Genomic DNA, 14,344 nt, shown 5'->3' with positions numbered 1-14,344 from the left:
ATATATATATATCTTGACATTTCATCCTATACAGTTTTTCACTGTTCCCTCTATGTAAACTTCTTCTAGTTACCCTATTGGTAATAACAATTTTTAATATTTGCTAATATCTTCTTTTCTTCTAGGGATACAAATTGATTGAACTTATTGGGTCCCTTAAAGAAAATATTTTTCCCCACTCTCTTAATTACCTTATGGTGATTCTGTGTTTGGGCAGCAAACTCTCTGCTTAAGTTTGGTTTTTTCTTCATGAATCCTTGGAAATCCTCAATTTTATTGAATGACCATACTTTCCCCCGCAAAAATGTAGTCAGTTTTGCTGGATGTTGATTCTTGGTTGTAGACCCAGTTCTCTCGCTTTCTGGAATATTATGTTCCGTGCCTTCTGTTCCTTCAATGTAGATGCAGCCAGATCCTGTGTTATCCTAACTGTGGTTCCCTGATATCTGAATGACTTCTTTTTAGCAGCTTGTAATATGTTTTCCTTGGACTGGTAGTTTTTGAATTTGGCTATAATATTCCTGGAAGTTGTAGGAGTTGATCTGTGGATTCTTTCAATTTCCATTTTCCTCTCTTGTTTGAAAATGTCAGGCCAGTTGTCTCTGATAATTTCTTGTAAGGTGATGTCTAAACTTTTTCTTTTGTCATGATGTTCTGGTAAGCCAATAATTCTTAAATTGTCTCTTCTAGCTCTGTTCTCCAGATCTTTGGTTGAATAAATGGGGTGTTTCATATTATCCTCAAATTTTTCATTTTTTAAAATTTTGTTTGATATATTCTTGCTGCCTTTTGAAGTCATTTGCTTCTAGTTGTTGAGTTCTATTTTTTAAAGACTGAATTTCATCCCTGGCTTTTTGGTCATCCTTCTCCTTCTGGTCTGATTTTCTTTGTAGCTCATCTTTTGCCTTCTTTGCTTCATTTTCAAGATGGCCAATTCTGGCTTTTAAGACTTTATTTTCTTGTTTTAGTTCATGTATTTCCTTTTTCAAATTGTCTTCAGCCTCCCTTGATTGCTTTTTGAGTTCCTGAAGTTCTTGAGTTAATTGAATTTTGAGATCTTCCAAAGCCTGTGTCCGATTCGCTGGAACTTCTTCCTCTTCTATTTGTATTTCATTTGTTCTCTTTTCACATCCTTGAAAGAAGCTGTCAATTGTCATTTCTTTTCTCTTTTTCTGTTGTTTACTCATATTTTTTCCTTTTCTGTTCTGCTACTTTAAGCAGTTGGATTTAATGAGGTTTGATGAAAGATCTTCCCCTAACTGGCAATGGAGTTTTGTAGTTACTTTCTCTGCAGGGGGAGGGTTGTTATCAAAATATTTTATATCAAAATATTTAAAAACTAATTTGTAAACCCCAGGTTAAGAACCTCAGCTCTAAACTACTAATTAAAATGTTATATTTGTTTATAAAAATACATATTATACATTTCAGTTTGAGTATGAAAATAGACTGAATTTTTTCTGTTTTGCTCCTAAATTTCTCTAAGCTCCCTTTATTCCTGAGAGTATTCTATTTGCCTATGACCTTTGACTGTTATTTATGAATTATACTAGTATACTTTAAACCCTAGTATTCTGTTCCCAAATGAGTTTAAACAAACCATTAGTGTTTTGTGCCTAGGTTAATTTGGAAAATACTAATTTTCAGATGTTCATTTTTAAATGAGTAAACTAGTGACAAAAAATTTAGTAATTTTCCTGAAGTCATACAATTAACTGGCAAAGAAAGTCTCCTAGTTCTTAGTCCATTTTTCTTTCCATGATACTACATTGTCTCAGGCTCAGTTCAATTCAATGAAACAAGTGTTCTTTGAATACCTTTTCTGAGCTCAGGCCCTATCAGGGTATTAAAGAAAAACAGAACATTTTAATAAAACATACAGAGTTTAAACATTGTTAAGATGTTTACAAATACCCATTAACATTGGGATTTAGTATTGTTGTGTGACAGAGAAAAGTTTATAATTATGATGTATAATTATTGTAATGATTCCTATTTGGGTAGAAAAAGATAATAGAAACTTACAATACAGTGGGATTCAAGTTCATATTACTGAACTATCTGAGGCAGTTGATGCTTTGGTGGATAATCAAAGAAGTTAATTTTAGGATATCATTTTTTAAATCACTTGAATTCCAAAAGAAGTGAAATATCTGATGTACTGTTATCTTTCAGTGCTCTTGGAGGTTCCTCGGCTCTTCACATCCCAGCTTTTCCAGGAGGAGGATGTCTAATTGATTATGTTCCCCAAGTATGTCAACTACTAACCAATAAGGTAAGTGAATACCACTCCCTCTTCTACCATGTGAAATACTTCCCAGGGGCCTCTGTTTCTCCTAATATGTTCATTGTTAACTTTTAGGATGCTTCAGCCTCCTTCCATCTTTCTCTTAGCCTTTTCTTAGTTGGAATTATACTTCATGCACATCTATGCTCTACTCTTCCTGTAAATAGACATTTACTCTATGGTCTTACCTTCTTCTCCTCTGAGGACTTGGTCATCTGGTTCTTTTTTTGTCTTATCATTACCATCTTCTATCGTCATTTATCCTTGTGCTGCAAAACATGACCACATTACTTTAAAATTTAGAGATCTTACTATTTCATAAGAATTATTTATATCCCTGGATCTTTGTTTTGTGACTTTTTACTATATCCAGTGTCCATTGCTAATGTCCATTGGCATTTTTTGTACAATAGCACCTCTTATTTCTGTTCTTCTCTTCTGTTCTATGACCCCAAATATATCTCAATTTTTACTTTTTGTTTTATATTTTACATGTATCCATATGTTTTTTTCAATAACCATCCACTTTTCTTATCCAATTATCTACAAAAAATCAGGAGGCAGTTTTCTTTTACCCAGGGGAAGTGGGCATAGGATTATAATCCAGCTTTCTTGGGAAAGATTCCTTAAATTTGCACCAAAGAGGCTTAACTCATTCTCATTGTCTACATTATCAGTAGGCTTTGTTATATAGGCAAATAATTGAAACTTTATAAAAAAGATTGTATTTAATTGTATGCTATAGTTTAAGAATGTAAATATTAATTAATGCCTATACATTACATTTATCTGTAAATTCAGAATGATTAATCCACATAAGAATATCAGATTCATTTTTATTCCACATTAATTATGATTCATTTTGTCATTGTCCAAAGTGCTAATTTCTTTTTTACTCTTACTGAATTGCTATTAATGAATTTTTCACATTGCCTTCAAAAGTAGGCCTTTTGATTGCTTCTGTCATTCAAAATATAGACCATTGCTAAATATAAAACACTTTCCAAGGACAATAATATCTCAAAGACTCGGTATTTTTTAAAATGTTAGCAGAACTTGGATTTGGCATCTGTGGGACTGGCATCCATTTTATGAGCTTTAATTCTCATGCCATGATTAGTTTTAATTGAACCAAATATCCATTGATTTTATCCCTATTAGAAAATTGACCTGAGAATAGAATTTGTATTTGCATTCAGATGCCTTGCCCTTCCCTCAAATTTGTGTCCCTATGTAATAGAGAAAAATGCAGATTTGGTCTCCAATAACTAGAATAAAAGCCTTTTTAAAACTTTCCAATGAGATTATTTTCTAGTCATACTTTTTACTAAAAAAAAATTATAAGACTATTTTTCCAGAAACATAAGAATCAGTCGGTTTTTCTTATTTGGTTCCATTTCATTAATTTTACTTGTCTTTTAAAATTATTTTTCCTTGGCTTTTCACAAATGAGGACAGTATATGGCAGCTTTTAGAAACAATGTCTTCAAATGAATTTCCATAATTATACTGGAATCTCTTTATAGCCAGTTTTGTTGTGGGTTTCTGTTAAAATGATTTTCTGTTTTTAAAATCGAGTACACAGAGCTGTTTTCTTCCTTTTTTTAAACAAAACCACTTAAGCAAACTTATCATCTGTTTTCTTTTCCCAAAATAACATTTTTGATCCTACATTAAGCCTGCAAAGTAAGCAGTGTTTTTTATAAATTGCCATAAACTCTATTTTATAAATAGAATTGTTTTACTTTTAGAGGGTGCAACATAACTATCAGTTCTGACTTGATCAATGTTGCTTCAAATAATTTAACATAAGCATTTGTTAGCCATGGAAATCTTTGGGTTGGCCAATAGGAGGAAGATTTTTTACCCTCTTTAATCTGTTTCTTTCTTCTCTCCATAATAAAGGCACTTTAAAAATATGTTTTTAGTCTTAGAAAGTAATGTCTATTAACAACTGACCATAGAATTAGAGAATTTTAGACCTGGAAAAAGTAATTCAAAATAATTTTTAACTACAAAGCAGAAAGAGTTCAGAATTAAATACTTTTTCAGTGGACTGTTGTTCACTGATAACAAGGAGACTTAAAAATGAAAATGGGGAATATCATCTACTTTATTTCACTTTTGTTCTTTTTCTCTTTTCCAGGTACAATATGTCATTCAAGGATATCATAAAAGAAGAGAATATATTGCCGCTTTCTTGAGTCACTTTGGAACGTAAGTTTTTTCCCTTCCATTTATTTATCCATTCATTAATTCAATAAACATTTGCTGAGCACCTACTATATATAAGATACTTTGCTAGACTCTGAATGGAAATAAGATTTCAAGATAGTATTCCTGCTGTCAAAACCTTCAAAATCTTCTAAGGGAGACAAAACATGTGAAAAACTCAAAATGGAGTATCATGGAAAATGCTCCCCTTTCATTTTTGTTATTGTATCTCCAGGGTTTAGCATGATACCTATTATATAATAGGTGCTTACTAGATGTTTATTAAGAGGAATTCAGAGGGAGAAATCATTTCATGCTAAGAGTATTAGGAAAAACATTCCTGCCAGTGGTGAAATTTGAACCAGACTTTGAAGGATATGTAGTCTGATTTTAATCCTTTTTCAAACAAAACAACTTTTGAAAATCTATTATATGTTCTTTCCCCCAAATCACTTTTTTATTGTTTCTCTTTGTGTGTGTGTGTGTGTGTGTGTGTGTGTGTGTGTGTGTTGGGGTGAAGAGGACTGTACCTCAGTGTCAGGTGACTGCAAAACTCAAGGGAAAAGCATTGTAGTAGAACTTCCGTAGTCCTACTGGCCCTTTCACAGAATAGATGCACAGATAGACTTGCCCACCAGTTTAATTTAATGGTTTCTGTACAAATGTACTAGTGTGGTATGCTGTGTTTCATTTACTATTATCCAATCACGAGATCACAACCCTCAGGAAACCACTTTTACAATGAAACTACCAGTGTGAAATTAAAATTTTGGAAAAGAACTTAAAGAGTATAGTTAGTTTAATAATTTGAAAGCATTAATTCAGTCTTTTTTGTGCTTCTAAGTCTGTTACACTTTATATTGATGGTTACCTATTTTTTGTTTCTTAGAGGAGTAGTGGAGTATGATGCTGAAGGCTTCACAAAGCTCACCCTGCTATTGATGTGGAAAGATTTTTGTTTTCTTGTACACAGTAAGTATCATTTTGTCACTAGCAAAAATAAAAGACCAATAGCACATAAATGTATTTGAAAATACTTAGCATAGTAGGCTGTTTTTGTTCATTCTACTGGCTATAAATTTTTGATGGTGCCTTGCTAAAGACAAACAATGTCTACAAAGCTCTTTGCAAACTTGAAAGCTTGAGAAATGTCATTATGATTAACTGCATGACATTAGGTAGCTCCTGTGGATCCTAGAAGTCTTTAGTCCTACCCATTCATTTTATAGAGAAAGAAACAAAGGCTCAGAAAGGTTGAATGACTTGCCCAGGGCCTATAATTTTGCTAGGAAAGCTGGAGCTCAAACTTGGCCTTTTGCTGCCAGATCTTTCAATGTCATTGTGCTATCCCTCTGCAGTTTCTGCATATATAAATACAATATGCTAGAAAGAGCTCCGGACTTTTAGTCTGAACTTGAGTTCAAATACTGGCTCTACTGCCTACCACTTGTGTGAACTTTGACAAATCAGCTTCTGTTAGCTTTACTTCCTCATCTTTAAACTAAGGGGGCTTAAACTAATAACCTCTACAGAATCCCTTCTACAGCTAAATCCTTTCATTCTACATCCATACAGATGTTATAGGAAAGTGCTTTGTAAATTCTAATGTGTTAAATAAATGAGATTATTTTTAATATTCATTTTTTCTGAATATAGTACAGATATCACTTATCAAAAAATATGTATGTTTGTTTTGGGAAATGATTTTACCATTTCTTCCCTCAACCTCAAATTATACTCCAAGTTCTATTTTGCTTAGTTATATATTGAATTAGTTATAAAATTAATTTGTTCCCCAAAGTTGACAATAGGGAAGGAATCCCAGAAGTGTGCTAGGGGGCTAAAGGAAACTAGCTTGTAATTTTAAAATTCACAAGAATAATTAATATGAAGATAATTGAAAGTCAGTATGTTGCTTTTGAAAAATTAGACCTTCTTTTTTTCCAGTGTTATTTCAAACATCATTACTGAACTAATTTATAGTAGTCTCCTGTTAATAAGTAAATACTTGGCAGACACTCCATAAATTAGTTCTATCTTTTTAGATATTTCTAAAAAACATAAACATAACATTTTATTCTCTTATGTAAGCAGATAAGTTTATACAAGAGAAGAGAGGGCTGGATAACCTTTAGAAAATTGTATAGTTCTTTTTATGACCCTAAGCTTTTCTCAGAAGCATAGATCCAATTTTTTTTGTTATTCCTTTCATATTGTATGGTTATGGGTAATGATGTCTGTAGTCTCTGAAGAACTAAAGCTCAGAGCAATGGAGAAATAGTTGAATAGGCTACAACATAATACAAATGATAAATTACTTAAGAAGAGCAGCATAAAGGATGTCATTAGCAAAATGGAAGGCCAGGAAAAAATATGGGTCAATCATATAGTGATAGTGAAGAATAATTATTAAATAGCCTTCATGTTCCATTGGTTTCTATTCAATGTCAAGAGAATTCAAGGAAGGCTCCCTGGATGTTGGGTGAACTCCTGTGATGGATATATGAGAGGACATGCATATGTGTCACATAGCATAAATAAGAACAAATTGATTGATTGCATTGTTGGAGGGAGTACTCACAATAGTGAGTCAAAGTTTGAAGTTTAGCAAGCAATAAGTAGTATACTGGTGAGTCAAAAATCCTGATTTTAATCCCAAGGGTACCTGATTAATTTTTATGATCAATACTTAACTTATTCTCTGGTTTTATTTTCTCATATGTGAACTAATGAACTAAGGATATAACTGATACTTTTTACTGAAGGCCTAGAAAAAATAATAACAGAATTCATTTGGAAGAACAAAAAGTCAAGAATATCAAAGAAAATAATGGAAAAAATATAAAGGAAGACAGTCTAATAATTCCAGATTTTAAATTGTATTATAAAGTAGTAATTATCAAAACTATCTGCTGCTGGCTAAGAAGTATAAAGGTTATTCAGTAGATCAGGACTAATATTCAACAAACAGTTGTAAAAGATTTTAGTAACCTTGTAGTCTACAAAAATAAATATCCAAGTTTTGAGAATAAGAATTCATTATTTGGTTAAAATTGTTTGGAAAACTGGAAAGCAGTTTGGCAGAAAATAAGTGTAGACTTACATTTTACCAAATCTTACACCATTTTACCAAGAGAAGGTCAAAATGGATACATCACAAGTCATCAAGAGGGATAGCATAAGCAAGTCAGGAGAACAAAGGAACATATTACCTATCAGATTTATGAATAGGAGAAGAACTTATGAGTAAACAAGAGAGAGAAAAGATTGTAAGATATAAGATATTTACTTTTGAATACATCAAATTAAAAAGGTTTAGGATTAGAAGGAAAGCAGAAAATTATGATGGGGGTTTTATAGACCAATTTTTAGACAGAGAACATATATCTAAAATATATAAAGAATTTTTTCAAATAAGAATATGAGCCATTCCCCAAATGATAAATGATTAAAAGTTATGAATATTTAATTTGTAAATGAGGAAATCAAAGCCATATGTTGTCATTTGAAAAAAATGGTCTAAATCATCAGTGATTAGAAAAATGCAAATCAAAAATAGTTCCGAGATATCCTGTCATAACCTGTCATGTTGGCTAGTGATAAGTGATCAAAAGGCAAAATGACAAATATTGGAGGAGATATGGGAAAATGGAGATACTTACATTGTTGGTGGAACTGTGAACTTATCCAACCATTTTAGAGAACAAATTCTCTGGAATTTTAGGACTTGGCAATACTGCTTTTGGGTCTATTTCCCAGGATGACCAGGGGAAAAGAAAAAGAACCTATATATTCTAAAATATTTATAGCAGCTCTCTTTGAGGTACCAAAGAACTGGAAAATTGAGGGAATGTCCATAATTTGGGGAATGACTGAATAAGTTCCATAGCATGTGGTTGTGATGGAATTCTACTGATCTGTAAGAAATGGGGAACCAATCAATTTATTTTTTAAACCATAGAAATTAGGAAACGCAAAATGAGTAGAAGCAAGACAATATTATATACTGCTACAAAATTACTGTTTGAAAAATAACTAGTGAATAACCACCTCCCAGGAAAGAACTGTGATAAACAGAAATATGAAAGATAGTTTATATATACTTTTTTTGGTCGAATGATGTCTTTTCTCATGGGAGGGAGGGAGGGAGATACCTGGGAACTTTAGTGCAATCAACAAACAGACTAAACAAAAATTAAACCAACAAATTAAAGATAAAAATTATTTATTGAGTGTCTGCTATATATGAGTGGTTGTCATGATCATGGGGAGATATAGGTGTACAGGACCATTTGAGATTAGATCGCAAGCTAGAATCAAGTCAGAGTATTAAAAGTATCAAGTATAGCCAGAAATTTAAGCACCATATAAATCTCTCAAATGACAATGTTTTCAGGCTCTGTTTTGGTTTTAAAAAATTTTAACCCATACCTTCTGACTTAGAATCAATATAAATATTGGCTCCAAAGCAAAAGAATGGTAAGGGCTAAGCAATTGGAGTTAAGGGCCTTGCCCAGGATCAGACAGCTAGGAAATATCTGATATCATATTTGAACCCAGGACTTCCCATTTCCAGGCCTGACTCTCTAAGTAAGGCCCAGTTTTATTTCAAATAATTCAAAACACATTTATTATATGTCTGCTACTTACTGAAGTAGTGTAGTGAACAGCAAATAGTGGGTAGTGCTGGGACTCAGAATCATTGAGGTCTGACACCTCTAACTTTTACCTAGTTTATAAATCTGTAAAATGGAGATGATAATAATAGTATCTACCTAACTTTCATAGTTATTGTAAGAAGCAAATGAGAGAACATTGTAACTTTAAAGTGATATATTGAAGTTAGCTATTACTATTAGCCATTATTACTATGTTAGTATATGTAGGAAAGATAAGACACATAAATATATAATACAATATATACATATTATAAGTATGTTGTAGAATACAAGAATATGAAACGAGGTCTGAGGGAAAGACTAATTCTGACTGGGAAGACCAGAGAAAACCTCGTGGTGGAAATAGCATTTAATCTGGGTCTTGAAAGAATAGGATTTCAACAGGTTGAAATGTAGGAAGATGATATGCCATGTGCCAAGAGATAGTATTATCAAACACTCAGAGGCAGAAAAGGGCATTGGAGCTAGACCATTTCTGTTTGTGATCTTTTTTTTTTTTTTTCGCCACATTTAATTCATCCCAGAATCTGTGCTCCATATTACTGACCTTGACTCCTGAGTGTACCCTCCCTTCATGCTATCTTGTTCCTTCTCTTGACCAAAGACTGTCATTAACCCAGCCATAGAAGCCCAGTAGGCAAAGCCTGAGCTCTTCATTTGATGGTGGCAATAGTAATGGCCCTCTGCCTTACACAGTAGTTATGAAGAATATCATAAAAAAAGGATTATTAATGTTTTTACAAAATAACTAGCTTAGTTGGATGCTTTCAACTAGCTACTTCCTCTCCAACTGCTCAGGAATCTGATCTCTTTTCATCCAAGGTTACTTTTAGTCTCTCAGTCTTGGATCATTGTACTTTCACTTTGTATAAACCCATATCAAATTTCAAAACATTGTGGTTATAAGCACCATGTAGAGCTGACCCATTAACAGCAGGGCTTTCCACATGGAATTCAAGGATGAATTTTCTGGTGATGGTTGGCAGGAGGAAATTGTCATTCACAGGGATGTTCAGGGAGAGAAGAACACCATGGGGTGCATCCACCCATTAGATAGCTCCTGCCAACTCTCTTTTAAATGTATTCAGTGTTATAGCTATTCTTGTTCCTTTTGAAAGCCTGTTCCACACATAATACTTTCTGCTAGTGCCATGTGTCCTGTATCTCCGACAGCTCTTTTCCCAGCTTTCTTTCTTAGCTTTTCCAAGTCTAACATACAGAACTGAAATATAATGTCATATTTTAACTTGGCTTTGAATTATCTTGTTCAGAAGCAATGAGGCCTCCAGGTGATCATTAGAACAGCTGCCAGACACCTTAGGATTAGCTTAATTTTTCTTTTTTCTTTTCTTTTTTTTTTTTTTAAACCCTTACCTTCTGTCTTGAAGAGTGGTAAGGGTAGGCAATGGGGGTCAAGTGACTTGCCCAGGGTAACACAGCTGGGAAGTGTCTGAGGCCAGACTTGAACCTAGGACCTCCTGTCTCTAGGCCTGGCTCTCAATCCACTGAGCTACCCAGCTGCCCCCGTAATTTTTCTTTTTTTACAAAAGTATTTCCATAGTCTGTCATAGCTTTCCTCCTCCCCATGTTTGTTCTTTATCTCTTAGCATTACTTTCTACATTGTGTTGCATCTTCTGGTGGACAGGGCACTAGCTTAAGAACCAAGGGACATTGATTCTATTTCCTATCTTATCACCAAAAGCCTCTTGAGTGTAGGTAAATTGTCCCCCCTAAATTGCTTCTATTTTTCTTATCTAAAAAAGAAGAAATATCTGTCTATGTCCTTAAAAGTCAAGTTAAAACCATTAAATAACGCATTGCCCATATTCACCTATTTAAAATCCTTTCCCTTTGTCTCCCTCAGGATTGTCACTGCATGTGACTACACTTGTGGGAGTAGCTGCTCTACTCCTCCCCTAACTAAAGGTGAAAGGAGAAGTGGAGTGAAAGAGATACCACACAATATTATGGTCATTTCCTGCTTCCCCTTCCCAATTATCTGAAAAGGAAAGAAGGATATATTCTAGTATTGGAACCATGTTGCTATGTCTCCTCTACTTCACAGAATCTCACAATTGAAATGAGCCCTAGGGACAAGATAGTTCAAATCATACCTGACTAACTGTATTAAATGGTCCTTCAACTTCCATTCGAAAACCTCTCTTGATAAAGGACTTTTATCTAATCAGAGAACCTAGGCAGCCCTTAAGTTTCTCTTCTTTCACTGAAACTTTAAGATTAGGAAAAGATTACAGATGGATCTCTTAATAGCTGATTGAGATGTGCAATCATGATGCTGGTGGTAGGAAGGAGCTGTTTTTCCTCTTGTATGACTTCACACCTACAGAAGAGTACAGAAGCAGAAAAGCCTTGGGGGGCAAGTTCTTATCACATTTGAAGGTGTCTCAGGGATTCTGGAATATCCTGGTTGACTGCCATTTGTGGCAGCAGATAGGATGAATGATGGATCTTGGTGATGACTGAGAATCAAAGTGTACTCGCTTTCAGATCTTGACAAGCATACAGGCTGCTCTCAAAATCTAATCATGGTTGGAACAGAATACAGAGTCATTTTCTGTAGTCTCTCATTAGAAAAACTTACCTACAATAAGGAATCATATACAGTAGATACGTAGGTAAGTAAGTAAACATTTATTTGATTGTTTAAATATTTTGGGAAGTAAAGATTATTCACCAGATTCCTGCTCTAAGAATCCATGTTTGGAATAGACTACCAAAATAACTAACCAAAGAACAAAAAAATTAAGCATGTTAGCATACTTGAGGAATAAGAGGAGTACAAATGATGGAAGCAGATGTTTGTGGTATGTCTCCATGGTTGTAAACAGCTTATTTAATTAACTTTAAACATCAACAAAACCATGTAAGCAGACTTTATACCTATTTACATTTGAGTAAATTAATTTCATATATATAAACATATATATATACATGACCATATATCACTATGACTTATGTGTACATTTTTTCCTCTTATGTAGTTGTATATTTTGTTCTTCAAGAAGTTTTGCTTTGTTCACTTAACATTTTTATAGCTCTTTTTGTAGTGGCAAAGAATTAGAAACTAAAGAGATGTCCATCAATTGGAGAATGGTTCTAAGATAAAACTAAGGGACTCATGATGAAAAATACTATCTATGCTCAAAGAATAAAACTTTGGAGACTGATTCCAGATCAAAGCATGCCATTTTCCATTTCATTTCCTTAATGAGTTTTATATGTGTGATATGTGTCATCTTTCACAGCATGAGGAATATGGAAATATGTATTACATGACAGCCCTGGTTTAATCTATCAGACTATTTGCTATCTCAGGGAGTTGAAAGGAGAAGGAAAAGCAAGAATTTGAATCACAAAATGTCAGATAACTGGTCAAAAATTGCCTCTCCAATGTAATTGAATAAAATTTATAAGATTTTTAAAATATATGATTCTGTTGTTACTCCATATCAGTTTGCAAGACAAATGGGTGAAGGAGAGATCAGAGTCAAGAACTACCAGTAAGGAGTCTTTAGGCGTAATCTGGTCAGGATGAAGAGTATCTGGGTAGAGACAAAGGAGAACAATCATTTGTCTGAACTCCCTTATTCCATCTCTACCTTTCTCTTCTGTTTATTGTTCCATTAGTTCTGCCCATTTCTTCCAGATCTTCAAGTATAGTATCTACCCAATCTTGTCTTTCACTTAACTTTCTTTTTAATGTACCATATTTCTGATTCCCTCTTTCCATTGATTTTCTAAAATAGCTAACGGAATTAGGAAGGAATAGCTTTTTTGAATTCTCTTCTGCTAGATTACCTCTGGAGTACTGTATTCAGTTCTGGCCACCACATTTAAGGAAGAACATTGGGAGGAGAACTGGATAGAATCAAGAGGGCAAACACAATAGTAAAGGACCTTGAGTCCATGACATCTGAGGTTTAGTTGAAGGAACTGAACACGTTTAGCCAGAAAAAGGAAGACTCCAATGAGACACGTTAGTTAAGTGCTTTATCTAAAGGTCTGCCATGTGGACAAGAGATGGAACTTGTACTACTTAACCCCAAAGGACAGAGCCAGAGCCATTGCAATGGGTAAAAATGACAAAGGAACTTTTGGCTTGATATGAAGAAAGTTTGCTAACCATGAGAGCAATCCCCCAAAAAAAGGAAGCTGCCTTGGGAGGTAGTCAGTTCAAGGAAAGGATGTGCCTCTTGTCAGACATGTTGTAGCAGTGTTTCCTTTAAAGCTATATAACTAGATCACTGAGGTTCTTTCCTTAATTCTGTGAATATGGACATTCAAGGATTAGCTTGAAATTTCATAAGGATAAACAGATACTTTACTTTTCTGACTCTGTTTTCATTTGTTGTTGTAAAGTACTGTATGACTCATGACTCCATGGACCATAGCTATCTATGGGATTTTCTTCACAAAAGTATTGGAGTGGTTTGCTATTTCAGTGGATCTTTTTGTCAGGCACTCAGAGGTTAAGTGACTTCCCCAAGGTCATATAGCTGGGTAATTTCTGAAGCTGCATTTGAACTCAGATCTTCCTGATTCCAAACCCAGTAGCTGCCTCTGCTATTTCTATTTACTCTGTTAAAGTTAGTTCAAACTAAACGAACAGTTTCCTTGTTGAACGAAATTATTTCCTTATTGATGAAAAGGAAATTTTGTCACTGTCCTAACATTTTAATAATGATTATGTTAGTCATTGAGTAGTTTAATATCTATAAGTAAAAGAATAAAAGTTTTTAAAAATTTAATTCACAATCAGTTTCAGTCTAGTGATCAAAAAGTATTTTAAGAGGCTGCTTATCTAGATAGGTAGCATTGCCATGTGTTCACTTATAGGCCTTGTTCATAGTTTACCAAGAAATAACTTCAGGAGGCAGCTGGGTAGCTCAGTGGATTGAGAGCCAGGCCTAGAGATGGGAGGTCCTAGGTTCAAATCCGGCCTCAGACATTTCCCAGCTGTGTGACCCTGGGCAAGTCACTTGACCCCCATTGCCTAACCTTACCACTCTTCTGACTTGGAGCCAATACACAGTATTGGTAAGGGAGGGAGAAAGGAAGGAAGGAAGGAAGGAAGGAAGGAAGGAAGGAAGGAAGGAAGGAAGGAAGGAAGGAAGGAAGGAAGGAAGGAAGGAAGGAAGGAAG

At 34.1% G+C, this 14,344-nt stretch overlaps 1 protein-coding gene across 1 annotated transcript in view; it reads left to right on the top strand.

The window, feature by feature from the left end:
• Nucleotides 1-14,344, top strand: part of BABAM2 (BRISC and BRCA1 A complex member 2) — a 636,045-nt gene that overhangs the window by 488,772 nt on the left and 132,929 nt on the right. The window contains exons 8-10 of the mRNA XM_044663708.1: nt 2,176-2,275; nt 4,434-4,504; nt 5,391-5,473. Of these exons, the coding sequence (XP_044519643.1) occupies nt 2,176-2,275; nt 4,434-4,504; nt 5,391-5,473 (254 nt within the window). The remainder of the gene's footprint in view (nt 1-2,175; nt 2,276-4,433; nt 4,505-5,390; nt 5,474-14,344) is intronic.

This window comes from Gracilinanus agilis, chromosome 2 (assembly GCF_016433145.1).
Source record: "Gracilinanus agilis isolate LMUSP501 chromosome 2, AgileGrace, whole genome shotgun sequence".
In the NCBI taxonomy this organism is placed as follows: domain Eukaryota; kingdom Metazoa; phylum Chordata; class Mammalia; order Didelphimorphia; family Didelphidae; genus Gracilinanus; species Gracilinanus agilis.
Note: the sequence above shows the minus strand (reverse complement) of the source record. Positions and strands in the feature narration are given on the sequence as shown.